General features: G+C 42.9%; 1 protein-coding gene across 3 annotated transcripts in view; it reads left to right on the top strand.

Moving 5' to 3' along the window:
* Positions 1-25,000, top strand: part of gria4a (glutamate receptor, ionotropic, AMPA 4a) — a 56,199-nt gene that overhangs the window by 18,784 nt on the left and 12,415 nt on the right. For all 3 annotated transcript variants that reach the window (XR_008398237.1, XM_053687451.1, XM_053687452.1), the window contains exons 3-12: positions 701-940; positions 3,733-3,917; positions 5,097-5,150; positions 5,384-5,542; positions 8,414-8,581; positions 8,737-8,841; positions 9,021-9,128; positions 18,976-19,182; positions 20,212-20,576; positions 24,087-24,285. Coding sequence is in view for 2 of the 3 variants with exons in the window: in XM_053687451.1 (XP_053543426.1) it covers positions 701-940; positions 3,733-3,917; positions 5,097-5,150; positions 5,384-5,542; positions 8,414-8,581; positions 8,737-8,841; positions 9,021-9,128; positions 18,976-19,182; positions 20,212-20,576; positions 24,087-24,285 (1,790 nt within the window). In the remaining variant the exon portion in view is untranslated. The remainder of the gene's footprint in view (positions 1-700; positions 941-3,732; positions 3,918-5,096; positions 5,151-5,383; positions 5,543-8,413; positions 8,582-8,736; positions 8,842-9,020; positions 9,129-18,975; positions 19,183-20,211; positions 20,577-24,086; positions 24,286-25,000) is intronic.

The raw sequence follows: 25,000 nt of genomic DNA, 5'->3' as shown, positions 1-25,000 counted from the left end.
GATCGCTGTTGTCAAAGTGCGTACAAGTTGAGATGGATGATGTCATCAGCACGTCAGGTGAAACCATTTTTAGAGTGAGAATATTAGCAAGAACCACACACACACACACACACACACAGCTTAAGGCAGTGTTAAAAGGGTTCGTCACCTCACGCTCCCTGTAGGAAGAAACAGTGTTAACTGTGTGAAGACGGAACAGAAAGACAGACAGGAGGAGAGAGAAACGAAGCGAGAGAGACAGTGTGTGAGAGACATATTTATACCCAGGTGCATTTTACTGCCCTTCATCTGTTGCCGCCATATGACCACGGCTTCGAGTGGCAGATTTTTCTCCACGTTCCAGCGACATGGACGTGATAGCGTACACGATTCTCTAGTGTAGTGAGTACTGAGTAATCGGTTTTCCTCAAAGCAGCAATGACGTGTCACCATGCTTTGGAGGCTTTGGAGGCTTTCGTACGATTCCAATTATAGTTCGAAGTGAAAAGCTCTTCCAAACCGCTTACTGGCATGGGCGAAGCGTTTCAGTACAGAATAAAAAAGACTTTATTTAGGAGGATGCTGTTATAGGAAAATAACCAACAACGGTGTTCGATCGGAAAAGTGTGTCCCGTGCAATTTTGCTCTAAGGGTGCCAATAGTTATGAAATTGCCTGTATGTCTTATGTTGTTATCTCTCTGTCTCTGTCTCTCTTGGCAGTCTGCTCTCAGTACTCGCGAGGTGTGTTCGCGATATTCGGTGTGTACGACAAGCGTTCCGTCCACACGCTCTCGTCGTTCTGCGCCTCGCTGCACATCTCGCTCGTCTCGCCGAGCTTTCCGGCCGACGGAGACACTCAGTTCCTGATTCAGCTCCGCCCCTCGGTCCGCGGCGCCTTACTCAGCATCATCGACCACTACGAATGGACTCGATTCGTCTTCCTGTACGACACGGACCGAGGTGACACGCACACACACATTTAAATAATATACCAGTAATATTAGCACCCTGTCATGATTGGCATGTCCGGGACGTGTTCTCCCGCTACTGTAAATGACTGATATTCATCCCCAGTAAACACATTTTTGAGGGGTTCTGAATACTTAACTCATGAGCAGGTCTTGATGTGCAAAAACTAAGAACATGGAGTCTCTTTGCATTGTAAGGCTGAGCGAGTTTAGTGATCGCCTCAGATTTAACACAGTGGCTCGCTGTAATCCATGGTGGGCGTGGCCTTGTCGTGTGTGGGCGTGGCCTTGTTGTGTGTCACCGGGGTGTCAACAAGCACTGTTTTATCATCAAGCACAAATGCTGCTCTGTTGGACCCTGCCTACCAGATTTGTAAACCAGTGTGACAACACACACACACACACACACACACACACACACACACACACACACACACACACACACATACAGAGTCTCGTTAGCAAAGGCGCACAGCAGGAAGGTGATATTCATGCTGCATCAAGTCTAATCGCAGCTGCTCATCATTCATCCTGATCTAGTGTTCGTTAATGAAGCAGACCACACACACACACACACACACACACACACACACACACAGCTATACATTCACCAAGAAGGACGCAGACAGAAGGACGCTGCTAAAGCTGTCATTAATGATGGAGATTAACAGTGTTACAGCCCCGATTTCCCTGAGATAGGCTCCAGGCTTCCTGTAACCCTGTGTAGGATAAGCGGTATGGAAAACGGATGGATGGATGGAAGGAGACTACAAATAGGTCATGTTCTAAGAGTACTATCAAGATAAGATGGTATAGCATTGAGCATTGATGGTTTCTTGAGTGCAGAGGTGGGTTTGAAGACATCTGGCGACCGAGTCCGTTCCACCACCTGGACAGGGGACAGGGAGTGTCTTGAGAGATGGATCAAGCTTGAAGGACTCGAGCTTAAAGGGAACGTGTTGCAGAACGGGGTTCCTTTGGTACGGCGTCTTTCAGTACGCGGAGACCGTTTTTGATTAGCAGGTGGTCGGTGTTTTAAATCGGATGCAAGCAAGTAGCTACAGGACGCTAGTAGGGAAGGAGCACAGCAAAAGGCGGGACTTGGGAAGAATGAAAACGAGTCATGCAGCTGCATTGCAGGGGTCTGATGGCGCGCAGGAGAAGAACGCGCCAGGAGCAAGGCGCAGTAGAGCGGCCTCAGAATGACTACAGACTGAACAAGCATCTGTGTGATGTCTGTGGAGAGAAACGATTGGAAACTGAGGCAGGTTAGTGATATGAGGAGAGAAGAAGAGTTGGCGGTCAAGAACTAGCTCAAGGTCGAGCGTGGATCCAAGGGTTCTCCAGGGAGATCACAAGATCTGGATGTATTTCCAGGGATTATACAGCGACTCAGCCTGGCTGAGATTTAGTTTCAGGTGGTGAGCCGTCTATGGCGGGATGTATGCTAGACATAGAAGGAGGAAAGGAGAGGATGAGAGTTGAGTGTGGAAAGTTATGTGACAGGCTATGACCTCTCTGAGAGTTCAGAGGGCCAGGTAATGAGTCATGTGGGACGCACGTGGAGGGTCTGCATGGAGCAGATGTGGATCCCCTCCTGATTTGACCTGCTATGACCGTCCGTCCAGGTGAGATGAAGTCTACTGGCGTGCTCTGACACTAATTCCAAGGCTTGTGAGATTGGACATGAGGCTGTCTATATTCTTTCTGTAAACACACACAGATTGGAGTGTGTGTGTGGAGTGTATCTGCCTCTGTTTGCTGAGGGGACATCTGGTGGTCTTATGAAGTCAGGGTGAAACAGGATCAGTCAGTAGAAGGTGTAAGACAGTGTCTGATTCGGGCATCACACGTGTCGATTTGGGATGAACACAGAGTATAGATTAGATAATCAACTAATGGACACACACACACACACACACACATAGACACACACCCTTTGCTGATGGACAGATTTCTCCAGCAGCGTAACAATGAGACAATTTAGTGGCCATCTGTTGTTTCTGGCACGCTTAAGACACACACACACACATACACGTTGGATATGAGATAAGAGACAGAACAGTCTAAAGGTGTTCATGAGTTCAAAACAGGCATGACAAGTACAGAGATATCTAGACCAGGCATTAAAATTTTGGAGATATCTAGAACCGGTGCAAGGAGTTTGAAGATATCTAGAACCGGTGCAAGGAGTTTGAAGATATCTAGAACCGGTGCAAGCAGTTTGAAGATATCTAGAACCGGTGCAAGCAGTTTGAAGATATCTAGAACCAGTGCAAGGAGTTTGGAGATATCTAGAACCGGTGCAAGGAGTTTGAAGATATCTAGAACCGGTGCAAGGAGTTTGAAGATATCTAGAACCGGTGCAAGCAGTTTGGAGATATCTAGAACCGGTGCAAGGAGTTTGGTACCTTGAAGGGGTACATGGAGCGCAGCTATGTAAATGTAATATGGGCAGAATAAGTTTGAAGGTGTCTAAAAAAGTGACCGTGATGTCTTCAGAGATATCTTGAACAGGTATGTGGAGTTCAGGGGTAGCTTCCAGAGCCAGCATTGGTACTTTAAACAGATCTAGAAAAGAAACGAGTTTGAAGATATTTAAAACAAGGAGTCGAGCGCGAAGGGTTCACACACACAATCTGTCAGGTTTTGTCCAGAGAGTTCTGTCTCTTAAACTCCATTCCAACATTCTTCAATAAATTCAGTATGTATGCATAACCAGGAATTGCTGTGTGTGTGTGTGTGTGTGTGTGCGTGCGTGCATGTGCTTTTTTGTGTTGCCAGGATACACCATCCTTCAGGCCATCATGGAAAGGGCTGGTCAGAATGGATGGCTGGTGAGCGCAATCTGTGTGGAGAACTTTGGTGATGCTGCTTATCGACGCCTCCTTGAAGACCTGGACCGTCGCAACGAGAATAAGTTTGTCATTGATTTAGAGGCAGAACGACTCCAGAACTTTCTAGAGCAGGTACGAGACGTTTTGGAGGCATCTAGAAATAGCACAAAGACATTTAGAGCAGGCACACAAGGCGTTTGCCAGTGTATAGAACTGTGGAGATATCTAGACTAGGTATGACAATTTAAAAGATATCTTAGGGCAGCTACAAGGAGGAGTTTGGAGGTGTCTAGAAATAGCACAAGAACTTTCGAGACATCTAGAGGATGCACAAAGCATCTGTCAATGTATAAAACTAGTATAACATTTGGAGAGATTTAGAACAGGGACGAGAAGCTCAGAGATGTCTAGAACATAGTATGATAAGATCAGGGATGTCTAGAACATATATGAGAAGCTCAGAGATGTCTAGAACATGTATGATAAGATCAGAGATGTCTAGAACATGTACGAGAAGCTCAGAGATGTCTAGAACATGTATGAGAAGCTCAGAGATGTCTAGAACATGTATGAGAAGCTCAGAGATGTCTAGAACATGTATGAGAAGATCAGAGATGTCTAGAACATGTATGAGAAGCTCAGAGATGTCTAGAACATGTATGAGAAGCTCAGGGATGTCTCAAACATGTATGAGAAGCTCAGAGATGTCTAGAACATGTATGAGAAGCTCAGAGATGTCTAGAACATGTATGAGAAGCTCAGAGATGTCTAGAACATGTATGATAAGATCAGAGATGTCTAGAACATGTATGAGAAGCTCAGAGATGTCTAGAACATGTACGAGAAGCTCAGAGATGTCTAGAACATGTATGAGAAGCTCAGAGATGTCTAGAACATGTATGAGAAGCTCAGGGATGTCTCGAACATGCATTTGGATTTTGGAGATGCTTAGTCCATGTATGAGGAATTTGAAGCTATCTAGAACACAAGGAGCGACACACTGAAGGACTTTGAAGATGTCTAGAGCATGTATGAGGTGCTTGTAGATATCAAGACCAGACCCAGCATGTTCTAGCATTTATAAGGAGTTATAAGAAATCTAGAAGAGGCAGTAGAAACTCAGAGATATCTTGAACATGTATGAGGATTTTGGATACGCTCTCTCACTGCCCCTCTCTCTCCCACTTTCCTATTTTATCTTGGGTTTTTTGTAACTGTTCGACATGACTCTCTGTCTCACTCTCTGTCTCACTCTCTGTCTCACTCTCTGTCTCACTCTCTCTCTGTATTTGTCTTGCATCCCTTTTGCAGGCGGTGAGTGTAGGAAAGCATGTGAAGGGTTATCATTACATCATCGGCAACCTGGTGAGTGCCTGGCTGGTTTGTGTGTGTGTGTGTGTGTGTGTGTGTGTGTGTGTGTGTGTGTGTGTGTGTGTGTAGGACAGAGTGTCCTCATAAAATGTGTGTGAAGCAGAGGGATATGTATAATGCATAGCTATATGTAGGAGCTGCATATATGAGACAGAGTCGCTTAAGTAATCACATTCCTCTGTATCTCACTCTCTCTCTCTCTCTGTCTTTCTGGGTGTCTCTCTCAGGGCTTTAAGGACGTGTCTCTCGAGCGCTTCATGCACGGAGGAGCAAATGTTACTGGTTTCCAGTTGGTGGATTTCAGTAAACCGATGGTGATCAAACTTATGCAGCGCTGGAACAAACTCGATCAGAGAGAATACCCAGGCTCTGAAACCCCACCCAAGGTACACGCACCGTCCAACCAGGCACAACCTTCTGAGTCCGCAGTGTGTTTTGGACCAAAAGGGAAATTCAGGAAGCAGGAGTCACTAGAAAAGACCACAATACTTTGTTGTAGCTATTAGACTCTTTAATCCAGGAACTTTAACAGATGAACTTTGACCCAGGAATTCAAACACAGGACATTTATCACAGATATACCTTGAAACTTTAACCCAGGAACCATAGCCCTGAATCGTCAGCCAAGGTACTTTAGCAGAAGAACCTAAGCGCATTAACTTTATTCCGGGAAATTTAACAAAGGAAGTCAAACACAAGTATTAAGCCTAGGAACTTTATCACATGAAATCAAGCACAGGAATTTTAGCCCAGGACCCTAAGCCTGGGAACTTGAGCAGAGGAACATAAGCACGGGAACTTTAGTTCAGGAACTTACCCCCAGGACTTAATTCCTGGAACCTTAGTCTTGAAACTTCTCAGGAACTTTAGTCTAGGTATTTTAGCCCAGCAAGTTTATGAGAGAAACATTAACCCAGAAAGTTTAGCCTAAGAGCTTTAGAAGTGGAAGCCTATGGAAGGTCCTTAAGCTGAGAAACCTTAGCCCTTAAACTTCAACTCAAGGAACTTTAGTCAAGGAACCTATGCAGAGCAACTTTAGGAGAGGAACTCAAGTAAACCAACATACTGTAAACACAGGACCCTATGCCCAGAAACTGTAGTAGAGGAACTTTGACCTAGGAACCTTAACCCTGAAACTTTCATTCAGGAACTGTGGCTCAGGAACCTTAATGTTGGAACTCAAGCACAAGAAATTCAACTTTTAGGAGAGGTATATAAGCACAGGAACTTTAGCCCAGGAACCTAAGCCAAGGAACTTTAGTAGAGGAACCTAAGCAGAGGAACTTTGGCTCAAGAACCCAGGAACTTAAGCACAGGAACTTAATTGCAGGAAATTAAGCCCAGGACCTTTAGCAGAGGAATGTAAGCACAGGAACTTAAAACCCAGAGACCCTATGTCCAGAGACATTAGTAGAAGAACTTTAGCTGTGGAACTAACCCAGGAACTCAAGCACAGGACCCTAACCCGGGAACCTTAGCCATGAAACATTAACACAATAGCTTTAACCCAGGAACCTTAGTCCAACAACTTTAAACTCAGGAACTTTCAACTTTAACTCTAGCCTAAACTCTATCTTTACCTTTTTAGCCCAGGAACTTTCGCAGAGGAACTTTGACCTAGGAGCCTTAACCCTGAAACTTTCATTCAGGAGCTGTGGCTCAGGAACTTTAACCTTGGAAACCAAGCACTAGAAATGTAACTTTTAGTAGAGGAATGTAAGCACCTGAACTTTAGCCCTGGAACTTTAACCTGAGGAACTGTAACCTAGGAACCTTAGCCCTGAAACTTTAAATCACTCTGGCTCAAGAACGTAAACAAGTTATTTTGAGGGGAAGCAAATTTACACTGTTACACAAGCTGTACACTCACTACTTTACATTGTAGCAAAGTGTCATTTCTTCAGTGTTGTCATATGAATAGATATCATCAAATATTTACAAACATGTGAGGGGTGTACTCACTTTTGTGAGATACTGTATGTATATATATATATATATATATATATATATATATATATATATATATATAGAGAGAGAGAGAGAGAGAGAGAGAGAGAGATTTAGATTAGCAAGTGCACATGGGCCTGCCTATAATCCATCAGCAACATTCAGGAGAATGTTCAGAAGAATAGCATGAAGATCAAAATGAGATATTTACTAAAACAGATCGAACAGGATGTCAGAGTTAGCACACTTCTTTAATGCAGCCTTTAGCAACTGCATATAATATAGCACTTACGTGGTGTATAGCGTAGTACTTATGTGGAAGTGAAAATGTTCTGAAGAAAAGGTTATGAGAGTCACTCAAGATTTAATCAGCTAGAATGGGAAATGTCACTCTGCTTATAATTCTCTTTCATACAGTAGGCATCATATCTTTTCCCCTCTCTCTCTCTCTCTCTCTCTCTCTCTCTCTCTCTCTCTCTCTCGCTCTCTCACTTTCTCTCGCTCTATCACTCTCTCTCTCTCTCTCTCTCTCTCTCTCTCTCTCTCTCTCTCGCTCTCTCTCTCTCTGTCTCTATTTATTTAATTCTGTCGAGTTGAGCTTTCACCTTTATTACCTGTTATGCAGCGCGATCGATAGCCAGATAACCACAATGAAAACAACAATTCCATTTCCCTATCTGGCAGGCGCACACACACACACACACACACACACACACACACACACACATATATATACTTGTCTTAATATACTTCCATAACCTCAGTATCCAAAGGAAACAATTTGTATTGGATGAAATGAAGCTAGTTTTCATTTCAGTAGTGGACTCAGGACTCAGAAGGGAATTATGGGTAATGCAGTTCTCTGATTATGAAGCTTTTCAGTTGAAGAGCCTCAAACAGTTTTATGCTGTTGCCTGAATTGTGAGTAAGGATGTCAGGGAAAGTGTCCTCGTTGATTGTGCGTCATGCGCGTCCTTTGGTTTAATCTCCTCCTCGAATCTTGAGGGCCGTTCTTAAATTTGATGTTTCGTAACATAAATTTTATGTTCTGGTTTCGTTCCTCGGAATGTAGATGACGGCGTCGCCCAGAAGCTTTAACTCGAGAACCTTCGCCGCAAAGGAAATTAAGCAGGACTTTAAACGGAGCTTTTATTAACCTGCTTAAAACAATATCGAATTAGTTCCGTACGAATGTTTACGGTTCCAAAGAAATCGGTGAAGACGTTTGAAACCCGCTTTAAAAGATATGGCTGGTTTACGGAGAGGAAAGTGAAATCAAAGAGAGCTCATGGTTGGTGTTTGTCCCTCAGTACACTTCCTCACTGACGTACGACGCCGTCCTGGTGATGGCCGAAGCCTTCCGGAACCTTCGGCGGCAGAAGATTGACATCACGCGCCGCGGAAACGCCGGAGACTGTCTGGCCAATCCGGCAGCGCCGTGGAACCAAGGCATAGACATGGAGCGCACCTTGAAACAGGTATGTCTTAACGGATATACCCTAAAATATACTTTACAAACAGGTACACTGTATGTGACGTACCGTAGTTGACATATTGTTGATGTTACTTTGTGTGTGTGTGTGTGTGTGTGTGTGTGTGTGTGTGTGTGTGTGTGTGTGCGCGCCGTGTGCAGGTACAGATCCAGGGTCTAACAGGAAACATTCAGTTTGATCAGAATGGACGCAGAGTGAATTACACCATGGATGTGTTTGAAATGAGGAGCAACGGCCCCCAAAAGGTACACACACACACACACACACACACACACACACACACACACACAGCACTTCCAATATACATACAAATATACAAACAGACGTTTACATATTCATTGTTTGTGTGTATGTACGTGTGTGTGTGTGTGTGTGTGTGTGTGTGTGTGTGTGTGTGTGTGTGTGTGTGTGTGTGTGTTTTCAGATCGGTTACTGGAACGACATGGATAAATTGGTGTTGGTGCAGAACGAGCTAGCAAACGGAAACGACTCAGCTGGGGAGAACAGAACAGTCATCGTCACCACCATCATGGTAATGCGCGTGTATACACATGGACACACACACACACACACACACACACACACACACACACACACACACACACACTACAATTACTTTACAGAGAGAGAGAGAGAGAGATAAAGACTCGCTAATGCTGCCCTATGCAGGTTAACGCTTCCTGTTACAGCATTAACAGATGTTTCATGAGTCATTTTTTGTATTGATCATGTTTTGTTAAACACAGATAGCAGACGTGTGCTCACTTTTTACCCACAAAGTGCTTTAGGGGGTTTGTGCTAATGCTAATCACAACTGGGTCTAAAAATATGTGTGCACTGCCACAATGCTAGCTAAGATGCTAATGGCGATTTTTATTTTTTCATTTATTTAATAATTGTTTATTTACAGTTTACGGTAGTGAATGGTGGTCATTTAGGTTAAGACTAATGGAATTTGCTTTAATTGAATAATTATTTATTTACAATTTGTGGTGGTGAATGCCAGCTGAAGTGTTGCAAGATGATGTCGCATGCTAGCATGCTAACTATGCTAGCAGCAAGTAATACTTAGAAGCTAAGCTCTTCTAAGTGAAGGCCGTACTTGAACGTATCTTAGCAGGTTCCTCCTCTCTCTCTCTCTCTCTCTCTCTCTCTCTCTCTCTCTCTCTCTCTCTCTTTTCTCTTTCTTTTTTTTCCTGACATGTTTTTAAGGCGATGGAGAATTTTACTTCAGCAGCTGGTTCATCTCTTCCAACGCTGCTGAAGAATCCTATCTTCAGACATTGAGAGAAACACAAGATACAAGATGGCCACCAAAGTAGATGCTGACATGACTCAGTTACCCCATGGACTGAAACACTGAATGGTTGCTAACTTTGTGTTGTTGTTGTTGTTGTTGCGTGTTCCAGGTCCTTTGGTGTTTACATGTGATTTGGACATCTTTTTGAGGCACATGCACGGAAATGCCTTTTTGTCTATTTTCAGTCATCCGGTGTTGAAAGTCTTGTAGTAGACTGTCTTGGAAAATGGACTTGTGTTTAGTCGTGAAGACATTTCACCACGAATCCGAGAACTTTATCTGGTCGTGTTTGAAGCAGGTATTGGTACAGTTTGTAACACACAACTAAAGATAGAAGGTATTGGGAGGTATAGTCTGTACCCCCCATTATCTGATCTTGTTTAAAGGAAGGTATAGTCTGTACCCCATTATCTGATCTTGTTTAAAGGAAGGTATAGTCTGTACCCCATTATCTGATCTTGTTTAAAGGAAGGTATAGTCTGTACCACCCTTTATCCGATCTTGTTTAAAGGAAGGTATAGTCTGTACCCCCCTTTATCCGATCTTGTTTAAAGGAAGGTATAGTCTGTACCACCCTTTATCCGATCTTGTTTAAAGGAAGGTATAGTCTGTACCCCCCATTATCTGATCTTGTTTAAAGGAAGGTATAGTCTGTACCCCATTATCTGATCTTGTTTAAAGGAAGGTATAGTCTGTACCCCATTATCTGATCTTGTTTAAAGGAAGGTATAGTCTGTACCCCCCATTATCTGATCTTGTTTAAAGGAAGGTATAGTCTGTACCCCCCATTATCTGATCTTGTTTAAAGGAAGGTATAGTCTGTACCCCCCATTATCCGATCTTGTTTAAAGGAAGGTATAGTCTGTACCCCATTATCTGATCTTGTTTAAAGGAAGGTATAGTCTGTACCCCATTATCTGATCTTGTTTAAAGGAAGGTATAGTCTGTACCCCCCATTATCTGATCTTGTTTAAAGGAAGGTATAGTCTGTACCCCATTATCTGATCTTGTTTAAAGGAAGGTATAGTCTGTACCCCATTATCTGATCTTGTTTAAAGGAAGGTATAGTCTGTACCCCCCATTATCTGATCTTGTTTAAAGGAAGGTATAGTCTGTACCCCATTATCTGATCTTGTTTAAAGGAAGGTATAGTCTGTACCCCCCATTATCTGATCTTGTTTAAAGGAAGGTATAGTCTGTACCCCATTATCTGATCTTGTTTAAAGGAAGGTATAGTCTGTACCCCCCATTATCTGATCTTGTTTAAAGGAAGGTATAGTCTGTACCCCATTATCTGATCTTGTTTAAAGGAAGGTATAGTCTGTACCACCCTTTATCCGATCTTGTTTAAAGGAAGGTATAGTCTGTACCACCCTTTATCCAATCTTGTTTAAAGGAAGGTATAGTCTGTACCCCCCATTATCTGATCTTGTTTAAAAGAAGGTATAGTCTGTACCCCATTATCTGATCTTGTTTAAAGGAAGGTATAGTCTGTACCCCATTATCTGATCTTGTTTAAAGGAAGGTATAGTCTGTACCACCCTTTATCCGATCTTGTTTAAAGGAAGGTATAGTCTGTACCACCCTTTATCCAATCTTGTTTAAAGGAAGGTATAGTCTGTACCCCCCATTATCTGATCTTGTTTAAAGGAAGGTATAGTCTGTACCCCATTATCTGATCTTGTTTAAAGGAAGGTATAGTCTGTACCCCATTATCTGATCTTGTTTAAAGGAAGGTATAGTCTGTACCACCCTTTATCCGATCTTGTTTAAAGGAAGGTATAGTCTGTACCCCATTATCTGATCTTGTTTAAAGGAAGATATAGTCTGTACCACCCTTTACCCGATCTTGTTTAAAGGAAGGTATAGTCTGTACCCCATTATCTGATCTTGTTTAAAGGAAGGTATAGTCTGTACCCCCCATTATCTGATCTTGTTTAAAGGAAGGTATAGTCTGTACCCCATTATCTGATCTTGTTTAAAGGAAGGTATAGTCTGTACCCCATTATCTGATCTTGTTTAAAGGAAGGTATAGTCTGTACCCCATTATCCGATCTTGTTTAAAGGAAGGTATAGTCTGTACCCCATTATCTGATCTTGTTTAAAGGAAGGTATAGTCTGTACCCCCCATTATCTGATCTTGTTTAAAGGAAGGTATAGTCTGTACCCCATTATCTGATCTTGTTTAAAGGAAGGTATAGTCTGTACCACCCTTTATCCGATCTTGTTTAAAGGAAGGTATAGTCTGTACCCCATTATCTGATCTTGTTTAAAGGAAGGTATAGTCTGTACCCCCCATTATCTGATCTTGTTTAAAGGAAGGTATAGTCTGTACCCCCTATTATCTGATCTTGTTTAAAGGAAGGTATAGTCTGTACCCCATTATCTGATCTTGTTTAAAAGAAGGTATAGTCTGTACCCCATTATCTGATCTTGTTTAAAAGAAGGTATAGTCTGTACCCCCCATTATCTGATCTTGTATAAAGGAAGGTATAGTGATCGTCTGTACCACCCTTTATCCGATCTTGTTTAAAGGAAGGTATAGTCTGTACCCCCCATTATCTGATCTTGTATAAAGGAAGGTATAGTGATCGTCTGTACCACCCTTTATCCGATCTTGTATACCGAAGGTATAGTCTGTACCACCCAACTATCAATAGAAGGAATTTCTAATGGTGCTGCACAGGGATCTGTCTTGGGCCCTATGGTTTTCTTGTAACTTTCTCAAACTCGAGAGCAACAAAACTGACGTTCTTCTTGTTTGCATTAAGTCTAATCTTGCCAAATCAAAAAGTTTTGCTCTGACCATTGACAATTCCACTGTCCTTCCCTGTTTGAAAGTTAAGAGTCTGGGTGTCGTTCTGGATAGCACTCTTTCTTTTGAAGCACATGTAAATAATAAAATATTACCCGGTCAGATTATTTCCACTTGTGCTACATAAATCGTCTTCGCCCCTCCCTCCCAACTCTCTCACTGCCACTCTCGTTCATGCTCTGGTTACGTCCCGCTTGGATTATTGTAATTCCCTACTATTTGGTCTACCACAAAAACGTCAGCATAAATTAAAGCTGGTCCAAAACTCAGCTGCACGGATTATTTCACAAACCTCTTACTCCATATCTAAGTCCATATAACTCCTATTCTCCAACACCTTCACTGGCACCCTGTCAAATTCCGTATTCAAAGCTCTTCATAGCCTAGCACCTTCCTATCTTTTCGATCTTCTTCTCATATATATATATATATATATATATATATATATATATATATATATATATATATATATATATATATATATATTCTCCTACCCGCAATCTTAGATCTTGTTCCTCTCTCCCTCGTTCTTGTGATACCTTCGGTTCTTCTGAGTTCTATGGGGTCCAGATCCTTTGGCAGTGCTGCTGCACGACTCTGGAACCCTTTACCACCAGATATCCATAATTGTGATCGTCTTTCCACTTTCAAGTCCCTCCTCAAAACACACCTGTTTCAACTAGCTTACTACAAATCATTTTTATTTATGAAGGTATTTATTCCTATGATAATGCTCATTTTTTATTTGTGAGTTTAGATTTTTATTTATGTTTTATTGTAAACGTGATTATGCCTGTAAGGTGTCCTTGAGAGTCTTGAAAGGTACCTATAAAATAAAATTTATTATTATTATTATTATTATTATTATTAAGCCACAGGTGGATGTGAGCTGCTCAGATTTGTACTGTTGAGTGATCAGTTTATACTGTTAACTGTCAGGTTCTCTGTCACTTCTTTGCTCAGAAGATGCTGATTGGTTATATTGTCCAGAGCGATGTCCTGGGGTGCAATTCCAATTTACACCTCCAATGAACTATTCCTCAGAGCAGAGGTTGTCGATCTTTTCCACAGTGGACATTCGTTCTAACTGACCAGGTGCCACTCCTGGCTCCAGTTCATCTCTGAATGAAGGGTGAGGAGCTTTCACTCCACACTTATATGGAATTCCTAAGATATAAAAGGAATGAGCAGTATCAAATCTGTGACATCTATCATTGGCAAATACCTGGCTATCATTTTGGTCCCATTAGACCAAGGGTGTCCAATCTTATCCGGAAAGGGCCGGTGTGGGTGCAGGTTTTCATTCCAACCGAGCAGAAGCCACACCTGAATCTATTGAAAGTCAAGATCAACTGATTAAACAGGCGGAATCAGGTGTGTCCCGCTTGATTGGAATGAAAACCTGCACCCACACCGGCCCTTTCTGGATAAGATTCGACACCTCTGCCTTAGTGGCTAGCAAAGTGCTGAAACAAGGCAACTCTGAACACAGGGACAGGGCTTTACCTGGGAAAGGCCTCCAGGCTTAGAAACCCCAGTCAGATTGATTGTTATCAGTCTGCAATATCAACTCTTTGACACAAAATGATGATTTTGGGAGGAAAAAGGGCATTGTGAACAAGGTACTAAAGATGGAAATGGATGAGGCTATGGTGGCTGTGGCTCAGGTTGTAGAGCCACTAATCATAGGGTTGGAGGTTCGATTCCTGGCCCATGTGACTCCACATACCAAAGTGTCCTTGAGCAAGACACTGAACCCCAAGTTGCTCCCGGTAGCAAGCTAGAGCCTTGCATGGCAGCTCTGTTTGGGAACAAGCACACTGGAGCTGTTCCAGTCTGTACCGTGTGACTCCTCCATCACTCCCAAGTCCAACATTCTCCCCACTCTTATCTTGTGCTCAGACATCTTATATGATTTGCGCGTGTCTATGTGTATGTGTACAGCCATGCCAAGGGGATCTCAATGTTATGTTCAATGAGGCTCGTTTGACGTGACTATTCCAGACGAGGTTCCACTTAACTCCCCCAGCCCATCCTGTCTGTCAAGCACGTCTCAGATTAGGATTCAGCTGTCTAAATCTGAAGGACAACAGACACTTGTTCACTGGACAGAGAGGACCAGAGAACACGTTTGACAGAGAAGTAAATGAGGCTATTTATGTCAAACCAGTTTCATGCCTATTTATACCCCCACACTTTGGTGTCATGTCCGTGTCATCATTTTAAAGTCAGGACATTTTTTTTATACGTGGTTCCTCCTCACGTTCAGCTAGCTGTCACTTAAATCGGATTGGACGAAGAGGAACTTTCTGTTTGAAAGCTGCAGCACTGGAATTCTGACAAAAACGACTGTACCTTTTTAAATAGCGGGCGTTTTCACGCGCCATTTGGCGGAATTGATGAAGAACCTCTGAAAAACATCTTCATGATGAAAACACAAGTCCACTCACCAGGACTCGCTGCTTCTACTTCTCTGAATCACCAGATCTTCAGCTCAGATGAGACGGAGATTCAGAAAAGTCAGTTGCTTATATAAATTTGGAAGACTTAAATACTAAGTTATATACAAAGGTGTAGTATACAGTATATACTGTATGTCATTAGGTCAGTTAGAGGTTGTTCTACATCATTGTTTTAATGATAGTTTGGATTTTGTTTGTAAAATCTATATATATTTTCAATTTTTTTTATTTTAAAACTGAAAAGTGCCACTTTCACTTCATCAAAAAAGATATTAAGTGAATTAATGAAGCAATGGAAAAACTGTCAAGTAAAAAAAAACAAAAAACAAACAAACAATTTGCTCATTAAAACTTTAATTGAAATGAATAAAAAAAGAAAAAAACAACCAAAGATCAGTTTAAAATTTTTTAACAGTCTAGTTATCAATCTCTCGATTATTACAGGACGTATGACCTTTATATAATGGACAATTTTTTTTTTTTTTAAATCAATTGAATAGTGTCATTTTTCTGTTCATTTATTTCTTCTGTTTTTAATTGAATAATAATTTATTAATCTATTGCTTTATCGATGTGCACATTTCTTAATTGGGGAATGAATCGATTCTTAATTTGTTATGCTAATACGTTATTCTATCTGGAAAAGTGCACATTTTTTTCTGGAGAAGACACACACACACACACACACACACATGCACACACACACAAAAACAGCTTTACTAAAGGAAATGTGAGACACAATTTTACTGCAGGAAATGTGAGCTACACACACACACACACAAAAACAGCTTTACTAAAGGAAATGTGAGACACACACACACACACACACACACACAGTGTAGACTGCAGGAAATGTAAGAAGCACATGTATAAAATGTAAGTAGCTTAAATTAAATACACAACCGCCGCAAATTCAGTATCGTATGTGTTTTGTTTTTCATGAAATATGTTCAATTGGATAGTCTAAAGGACTTTATGTACTGCACAAAGTAGCAGAACCTTTGGTCTCTAGAAAACCAGAACCGTGCTTTTCCCAGGGGTTGCCTCTGGAGGTTCCAGCTGTGTAGTAATTGGCCTCAAGGATCCTTGCTTCCAAATTTGAGCGGTCATTTGTCTCAAGTTTGGAGGAAAATCATTTAGAACTAGAACCTGAAGCTGAAGGTTTTGGTTAATGTAAGCTTTCATATTCGCTGAAACGCCCAATAACTCATCAGAACATAGCTAACTACCGTTTATCCGAAAACTTCTGCATGCTGAAGCTAACATTAGATGAAAAGTGTTTAAAAAAAAAATATCGATTTTGTTTTTTCGCTCGATAATAAGGTTAGCAAAGTCTGTAGCGTGAAAATCATTTCTGTTCGCCTACAACCGTTCCGTTTAGACCGTATCGTCCTTGTTAATCGTATGCAGGAACGAAAAGCCAGCCACAACATAGCACGTTAAACAAGCTAGCATGGTCGATAAATCATAAAATAACATCACAAAATGACCTTTGCTCTGGCCGATCACCCGATCCAGAGGTGTGCACAGGATCGGTTCTGAATGTAAACAAATAACTCACTGTTGAGCCTGAGCAGGATTACAGCGCATGAATAAATTACGCACCGGATCCCAGGTCCCGGAGACGCACCTGCAACCTGATCGAACCGATCGGGATCGAACGTCTCGAGAAGTAAAACTTGTGTTTCCATTTCCATACCAAGCCTAGTGAACACGCTGTAATAGAGGTTGTCATGGTGACATAGGCACAGAACTAGCTTTATTTTTATGCCTCACGCACACACTATGTCATGACCTGCTAAAGAGAATAATCTGTCTTTCTTCTTTCTCTCTCTCTCTCACACACACACACACACACACACACACACACACACACACACTCGGGCTCACATTTCACCCTCCATCTCACACAGAGAGGCATTAGCTGCACGCTGCGAAGGTTCTGTGTGTGTGTGTGTGTGTGTGTGTGTGTGTGTGTGTCTATAATTACTGCACAGTTGGAAAGCAACACCTTAACCTTGTGTTTGCATTATTTTCTGTCCCAATCCCAGGTTTAATATCACACACACACACACACACACACACACACACACACACACACACACACGGTTTATCTTACTCACACTGACTTCATTACTAATACGACTAATTAATGCTGACATAAATCTGATGTAATCTGAAATAACCCCCCCAACAATTTTTTTTTCATAAATCCTGCAGTTTTTGTGGGAAAAACAAACAAACAAACAAACAAACAAACAAAAACAACAGTTTTCCTCATGGGGACCAGCCAACTGTTCCAACAAGGTCAAAACTGTCAGATGTTCCTATCCTTGCTCCCCATTGAATCCCCACGCTCACACACACACACACACACACACACACAAACATATTGCGAACGTTATATATTTATAAACTGACTTGCTTCTCGCAGCCATTTCCCTGTTAATCCTGACCTTTTCTCGAGCATAATGGTGTGCTCAAACCGTGCTTTCAAAACAGGAAGGTGAACACGCGATACACACTCGCTGATTAAGCGCTAAAAGTCGTGAGAACAATGTTGCTAGGCAACTGGGAAACATGGACACAGAGCATAAGCTACAGAACATCTTCTCTAGCTAGCGGTGGTGAAAATAGCACCGTTAACCCATTAAGGCATGAAGCATAAAAGCACCGTTTCTTTAGACCACACACTAATTACGATAATAATCAACGACTGAACAACCTTCCGTGGATTCAGCCATACCGAGGAACTCGGAGCCCGTATGAACGGGCCGTTTCATGTGAGATATTGTAGCGAACGCACCGAACACACACGCACGCACTACTGTGTTTATTTATATACAGCATCAACGCTTCATAAACAACCGATATGGTTCTGGATTTACGACGCTGACGAGACGTTCTGAAATGAATCCAATTAAAAGGATAAGGCACTGACAGATCAGATGTTCCGGACGTCTGTCAGAACGAGAGGAATCGCCGCTCAGGCCGTCGCGTCGACGCTGCACGTGTTGCTCCATGTCTCGGATAAACAGGCGACTAACCCGAGGCAGATTTTCCACGTGTTGGTAATTAGAGGACAGGAAGAAGCAGAGAGAGCGCCGTGTACTCATCAGTATGATGAAATCACACTCTGCTACACACACAGACTCTGATGTTCTGAACCTTATGGTGTCCCACAGTTTGTGTCACCTCCTGACCTTTGTTCAATTTCCATCTTCTATGGCTTCGTGTCGTTGTTAAAATCTCACTGTGTTCCAATCAGAAGGCAGCTCTATCGCAAAGGTAACAGGGGTATCGTGGGTTTTAAATTTTTTTATTTTATTTATTTATTTATTGTAATTTATGCTCGTACGTAGCTAGCCAGAGGTCGGTAGGATAAGCGGTATGGAATATGGATGGATGGATGGATTAGGTTATATATTTGAGGAGGTTCAGTTCATCCCTCCTGGCTCTCTAATCCGTTGTCATTGAGCAACAGACTTTATTTTTCTATTCCAGCTATCTCTCTCTCTCTCTCTGTATCTCTCTGTCTGTCTCATTTGAGACACTTTATATGAAACAATCCCAGTATTTCATAACTAATGACTGATAAAATGAAACGATTTGCACTATTGTACTTTCTTTGAGAACGTAGAAATGTCTATAAATGCAATTACACATCTAGACATCACCACTAGAGGGAGCTCACACACACACAGCAGCTATAGTGAAGTTACTGCTAACCAATGACGAGTTGTATTTTCCCACATTTCTCTTTCTCTGTTTGTGTGTGTTTGTGTGTGTGTGTGTGTGTTAGGAAGGACCGTATGTGATGCTGAAGAAAAACTGGGAGCTGTACGAAGGGAACGATCGGTATGAGGGATACTGTGTGGATCTGGCGTCTGAAATTGCCAAACACATCAGGATTAAATACAAAATCTCCATCGTTGAAGATGGGAAGTATGGCGCAAGGGATCCGGAGACCAAGATCTGGAATGGGATGGTGGGGGAGCTTGTGTACGGGGTACGACTGACTGCGTGTGTGTGTGTGTGTGTGTGTACTAGGCATGTACGGGATTCAGCATCATTGCCTGACATCACTTATAGCACACAGTGTGACCGCTCACAATCACCAGCTTAGCCACAAACTGCGGCCACGTTCCAAATTAGCAGGGACACGTAAGACCTTGGAAACTTCAGACTAGGGGAAACATAGGATCTTGTAAACTAGGGACTGGGAAACATAGCACGTCGGAAGCGTCGCACGTTGGGAACGTAGGGCCTGGGCCACATAGGATTGTGTTTCGAAATAACAAAAAAAAGTCAACGTAGGTCCAGTGGGAGCGCGGTTGAAATCCCCACATACGTGCAACTATTTAGGAAAGATTACGCAGGGACCACCCTGCGCATTTGTGCTGTTGTGTGGCAATAATTATTCCGATGAAGACGCCCGAAATCAGCTGGAGGAAATACAGGTACAGATGTTGGAAAGTGGTTTTGGCAGTCTTCTGTCACTGAATGTGTGTAGTTTAGATCGCCACCTGCTTCAACACACAAGTTTGAAGAAGAACACCTGGTCTATTAAGGTCTCCACAGCCTGCTGGGAAACTTCCTCGCTCTACCTCTCGCTCTCGCTCTCTCTCTCTCTCTCTCTCGCTTGCTCAACGACAGCAGCTTGTCCATTATTCCTCTAGCAGGATCACTTTTTTTCAGCAGCCAAGAAGAATTTGTGTTTTACTTTCAATTTAATTCCATTCATTTACAACAAAAGGATGCTATACATGACCTTCAAACAAGGTCATGCTCACAACAGAGGATTGCGTGGTTTTTCTCTGTCAAAGCTCAGAAAATGACTGTCCACACTCGCACACAGCTTAGTATGTGTGCATGTGCGTGTGTGTGTGTGTGTTTACAATTCTTTGAGACACGGCTAGAGATATGGTTTCTATTAAACCTTTTTTAACGGAATAAAGCAGTTACCGTACACTCGGTTGTAGTAATATATATTTGCGATTATCCTTGCCTCATAGGATGTTTGTGTTTGTCATCTCAGAAAGCCGAGATCGCGGTGGCTCCTTTAACGATCACCCTGGTGCGGGAGGAAGTGATCGACTTCTCCAAACCCTTCATGAGCCTCGGAATCTCCATCATGATCAAAAAGCCGCAGAAGTCCAAGCCGGGCGTGTTCTCGTTCCTCGACCCGTTGGCCTACGAGATCTGGATGTGTATCGTATTCGCCTACATCGGGGTGAGCGTCGTGCTGTTCCTCGTCAGCCGTTTCAGCCCTTACGAGTGGAAACGAGACATGGACGAAGAAGAGCCGGACGCGGATCAGCCGCCCAACGAGTTCGGCATCTTCAACAGCTTGTGGTTCAGCCTGGGAGCCTTCATGCAGCAGGGCTGTGACTTCACGCCCAGGTAACTCCTGAAACGAACAGCACGTGTGGTTTTGGACACGTCCACACAGGACCGATGATGGTCTGTACAGGGCCTTTACAGTGGACATTGTGACGCAAGTGTTCTACTCGACAGTCTAGAACCCTGTAGGTCTGAATGTTCGAGTGATTATCTGACGTAGGGAGCAGGAAAGGATTTAGGACAGAGTGACAAATCCACTTCCTCCTGTGCGTTGTCCTAAAGGCTCCCCAGGAACTTAAGAACCCAGGTTCTGATCGCTACGTTATATTTAGAACATTCGTAAAAAAAAAGAGCAGAATATATATTAGTCGCCACTTTGTAGCTCGGTCTGATCACCAAACCCCAAAAACTAACACCGACAGAGCAGCGTGCTCTGAACATTTGGAACAAAACTCAGTGAGGAGGAACAGTAAATCTGCAGGATGAGGTTTGGAACAAGTCTCACGCTGATCAGAACAGTCATGATGGAGGGAGGGAGCGAGGGAGGGAGGGAGGGAAACGAAGGGAAAGAAGAAAAATAAGTGAAGAGGATCAAATTTGAGGAAGGATGAAATGTGAGGAGGAAATAAAAGACGGACGTTAAAGTTCGGGTAAGGAAGTGGGTAAGGAGTAAGTAAGAAGATGAGGATGAAGAGAGCATGGAGGATGGATGGATGGATGGATGGATGGAAGGAAAGCAGGAATTTGGGAACATATGGTGAAATCTGCATTAGGCGAGCATGCACATATGTAACTTTACCACAGGATGTAGCTTTAACTTTAGAACTTCCCCCCAAAATGCTAATATTAGCATTAGAATGAGCTTTATCAGCAGGTTCTGTTGAAGCCAGTGTGTGTGTGTGTGTGTGTGTGTGTGTGTAAGTGGAGATCTTGGCAGTGCTAAATTGACTTTCCATCATCAAGTCCAACTTGAGGTGAAAGAGAAGAAAGATCGATCCATCCTCCGTTCTCTCTCTCTCACTGTCTCACTCTCTCTCTTTCTCTCTCTCTCACTGTCTCACTCTCTCTCTTTCTCTCTCTCGTGCTCTGTCTCTCTCTCTCTCTCTGTCTGTCACTCTTGATTCTCACCTTTCTGCTTATTTTAGCGACATCACGTGTCAGTGCTTACTGCTGTTTGAGTTACACAGTCACTCACTGAATGAGAGAAAGAAAGGGAAAGAGACAGACAACAGCACCAGGGTTACACCATCACGGATGTCGAGACAGTCCGCTGGTTGAAATATGAGCAGGACGCCATGGAAGTTCTGTCCTTGCTGGTAAAGGCAGAAACTGGGGTGTTGGGGGGAGGGGTTGGTTGGGGGGTTGGGAAGATCTCACCTGTCAGATTCTGCTAGATCAGATTTTCAGTGTATGAGTGCATTTTAGGGCAGTGCTCGCTAACAGACAGGCCTCATAACTCCTCATAAAAGACACATTATCCTTTAGTTTTATCTCCAGGCCAAAAGCAGCAGCCGAACTTCACCACTCTTAACCTATCAGCTGGATACGATGGAGATAATCCAGCAGAGGTAAGGCCTATTGTGGATTAGCTACACCTAAGCTCCATATTTTATAACATTAGCGCTATGGCTAGTATATTAGCGGATACATCTTTAGACCCGGGTGGCACGGTGGTGCGCTCACAGCTCCAGGGTCTCCAGGTCGATCCTGAGCTCGGATTACTTTCTGTTCGGAGTTTCACATGTTCTCGCTGTCTCCATTGGGGTTTCCTCAGGGGTGTCCGGTTTCCTCCCACCCTAGGAGAACTGGTGACTATAGATCTGTGTGAGTACGTGAAGGCGAGTCATAAATGGCTTCCGAGTGGCCCGACAGAAAAGCCTTCACTCTATCATCGAGAGATCGCGAGTGCACACTCCTAAAATGCTCTGGAGTCCAAGTGAGCGAAATTCTCTGTGCTGTCAGGATGGGACGGACGGTGTTATTCTGTTCCTGTCAATCACAGCGACACTAGCCAAACATAGGCGGAAAGGCACAGTGGCTGGACATGTCTCAGAGGAAGCAAGCTAGTCCTCATCCTCCCTGATTGTAGGGGAGAAAGGGTGGGAATTGGCAAATGACCAAATTGGGAGAAAAAGGTGGTAACCTTATGCCACTACCTTATGCAATGAAGGACAAGGTCTATTGTTGACAATGTCTGCTCAAATAAAATTGAATTGCATGTATGTAGGAAGCAGGAAGACACTTGGATCTCGCTCGACCTTCTGATCTAATGATCCCCGCTACCACAGAAATGGTATAAAGAAGGTTACTGTGGTCAAACCTTTGCACTCGGTGATACACAAAGCCGCAACAACCTGGGATAAATGTGTTACCTCACCCATAGATTACATATTGTTGTTCTTTCACATCTGGACTGGGCTACCAGCTGTGGTTCCCTCATTTTGGGGGATGGGGAAATGTTCCATCTAGCACCTTAAAGGGTTCTCCGGTTTGTCTCTTGGGGAACTCCTTGATGTTTTATGGTTGTGTGTGTGTGAGTGTGTGTGTGTGCGTGTGTGTGGCCTGTAGCCATGTCCGAAGATAAAAGACAGGATTCTTCAAAGCAGAGATACTGAGAGAAAGACAAGATGAGAGAGTGAGAGAGAAAGAGAGAGAGAGAGAGAGAGAGAAAGAGAGAGTGAGTGAGTGAGTGAGAGAGAGAGAGAGAGATACTAAGTGTCCTCTAATTTTAGCGGCTGAAATCAATAGAGTTTGGCGGCAGGATGTTCCTCATTAGATTTTCACAGCTACAGAGTGATGGAGAGAGAGATGAAGGGAGAGAGAGAGAGAGAGAGAGAGAGAGAGAGAAACTAGTACAGTGTGGCTGTACAAATGAAATAACCGAGCAACTAAAGCAAAATAATTCTAATTGAAAAAGATAACAGGAAGAAGGAGAAAAGAAGGAAGAAGAACCTACGACGGGAGAAAATAAAGGAAGAGAGGCGGAAAGCATGAGAAAGAAAGAAAAAATAGGAAAGGAAGGAAACTAAAAAAGGTCAAATTTTGACTAAAGGAATCAGTGAGATAAACAAAAGATAGACAGACAAAGACAGGATGGAAAGAAAGAGCGAAAGACATGGATAACTATTAAGGGAAGGCTTAGAGGGAGGACACAAGTGAGGAAAACAAAAAAAAAGGAATGAGGAAAGAGAGAAAGAAACCAAGGGATAAAAGGAATAACAAATGAAAAATAAATGAAGACAACGAAGAAAAATATCAATCAGAAAGAAAAGGGGGAAAAGAAATGAGGGAGTCGATTGAAAAGGAAAAGGAAACAAAACTATAAATAAAAAGGAAAGAAAGAGGGAGGGAGGAAAGAAAGGAAGACAACGTCAGCAGTCACTCAGGTTTATGGAAGTAAGCAATTAAAAAAATAAAAAGGAAGGAGAGACGTGTGAAAAAAAAAAAAAAAAAGAAAACACTAGTTAACTAGCTAGCTAACTAACCAAATTAGCCGTAGTGGCTAATTAATATAGACGACATATAGAGCTGCTTTCTGACTGGAACGTGATGCCCGTTTCTTCCCTGAAGGTCACTGTCGGGGCGTATAGTGGGCGGGGTTTGGTGGTTCTTCACTCTCATCATCATCTCGTCGTACACGGCCAACCTGGCGGCTTTCCTCACCGTGGAGAGAATGGTATCTCCCATCGAGAGCGCAGAGGATCTTGCCAAGCAGACTGAGATCGCCTACGGCACTCTCGATTCCGGCTCCACCAAGGAGTTCTTCAAGGTACACACACACACACACACACACACACACACACATATATACATATACATGAATACTATTTAAAGATGATGGACTGGACAGTAATACTGCAAATTAGAGACAAACAAAGTAACAAAGAACGAATACGGATTGTTTGTTTGTCTCCGTGTCTTACCCCATGTGTTCCCGAGTATCTTCTTTTCCTAACCGTTCTTGAACTCCTTGCCTCGTTTTTTCCTAGTTTCCTTTATTTCACAGTAAGGGCGTATTAAATACTATTTTGGGGGACGGTGATGTATGAAAATATGGTTCTACACCTGAGTAGAGGACCATCGGGATATCAGTACTTTCGGTAGGAATGCTGGATTCGGCCACATCGTGACATGTTTGTATTCTGGTTTCTAACACAGACCAGTAAAGCATGAAATTCGCCAACTTGTTCGGCCATAAAGTTTTAACTACCTTATGCACACCAAGCGGCAAATCTATCCCTTGTGTGGGCTAGATATAGCCAGCGCTGCAAAAAAAAAACCCACCTCACAGCATTGTTGATGGGGAAAGAGAAAGGGCTTATGCACAGTGTTTCACATTATTGCTAGAAAACCTTCCACATCAATGGAGTATACAGACCGTGTCTGACCATTTGCAAACACACCAATATGCTGGGGTCTCTCCCAGGGTCCAGAAACATGATGTCATGGCGGCTTGCCGTGTCATATGACCCCTTTATCTACTG

This window comes from Ictalurus punctatus, chromosome 17 (genome assembly GCF_001660625.3).
Source record: "Ictalurus punctatus breed USDA103 chromosome 17, Coco_2.0, whole genome shotgun sequence".
NCBI classification, from domain to species: domain Eukaryota; kingdom Metazoa; phylum Chordata; class Actinopteri; order Siluriformes; family Ictaluridae; genus Ictalurus; species Ictalurus punctatus.
The sequence above is the reverse complement of the archived record's forward strand: the minus strand, read 5'-3'. Positions and strand labels throughout refer to the sequence as shown.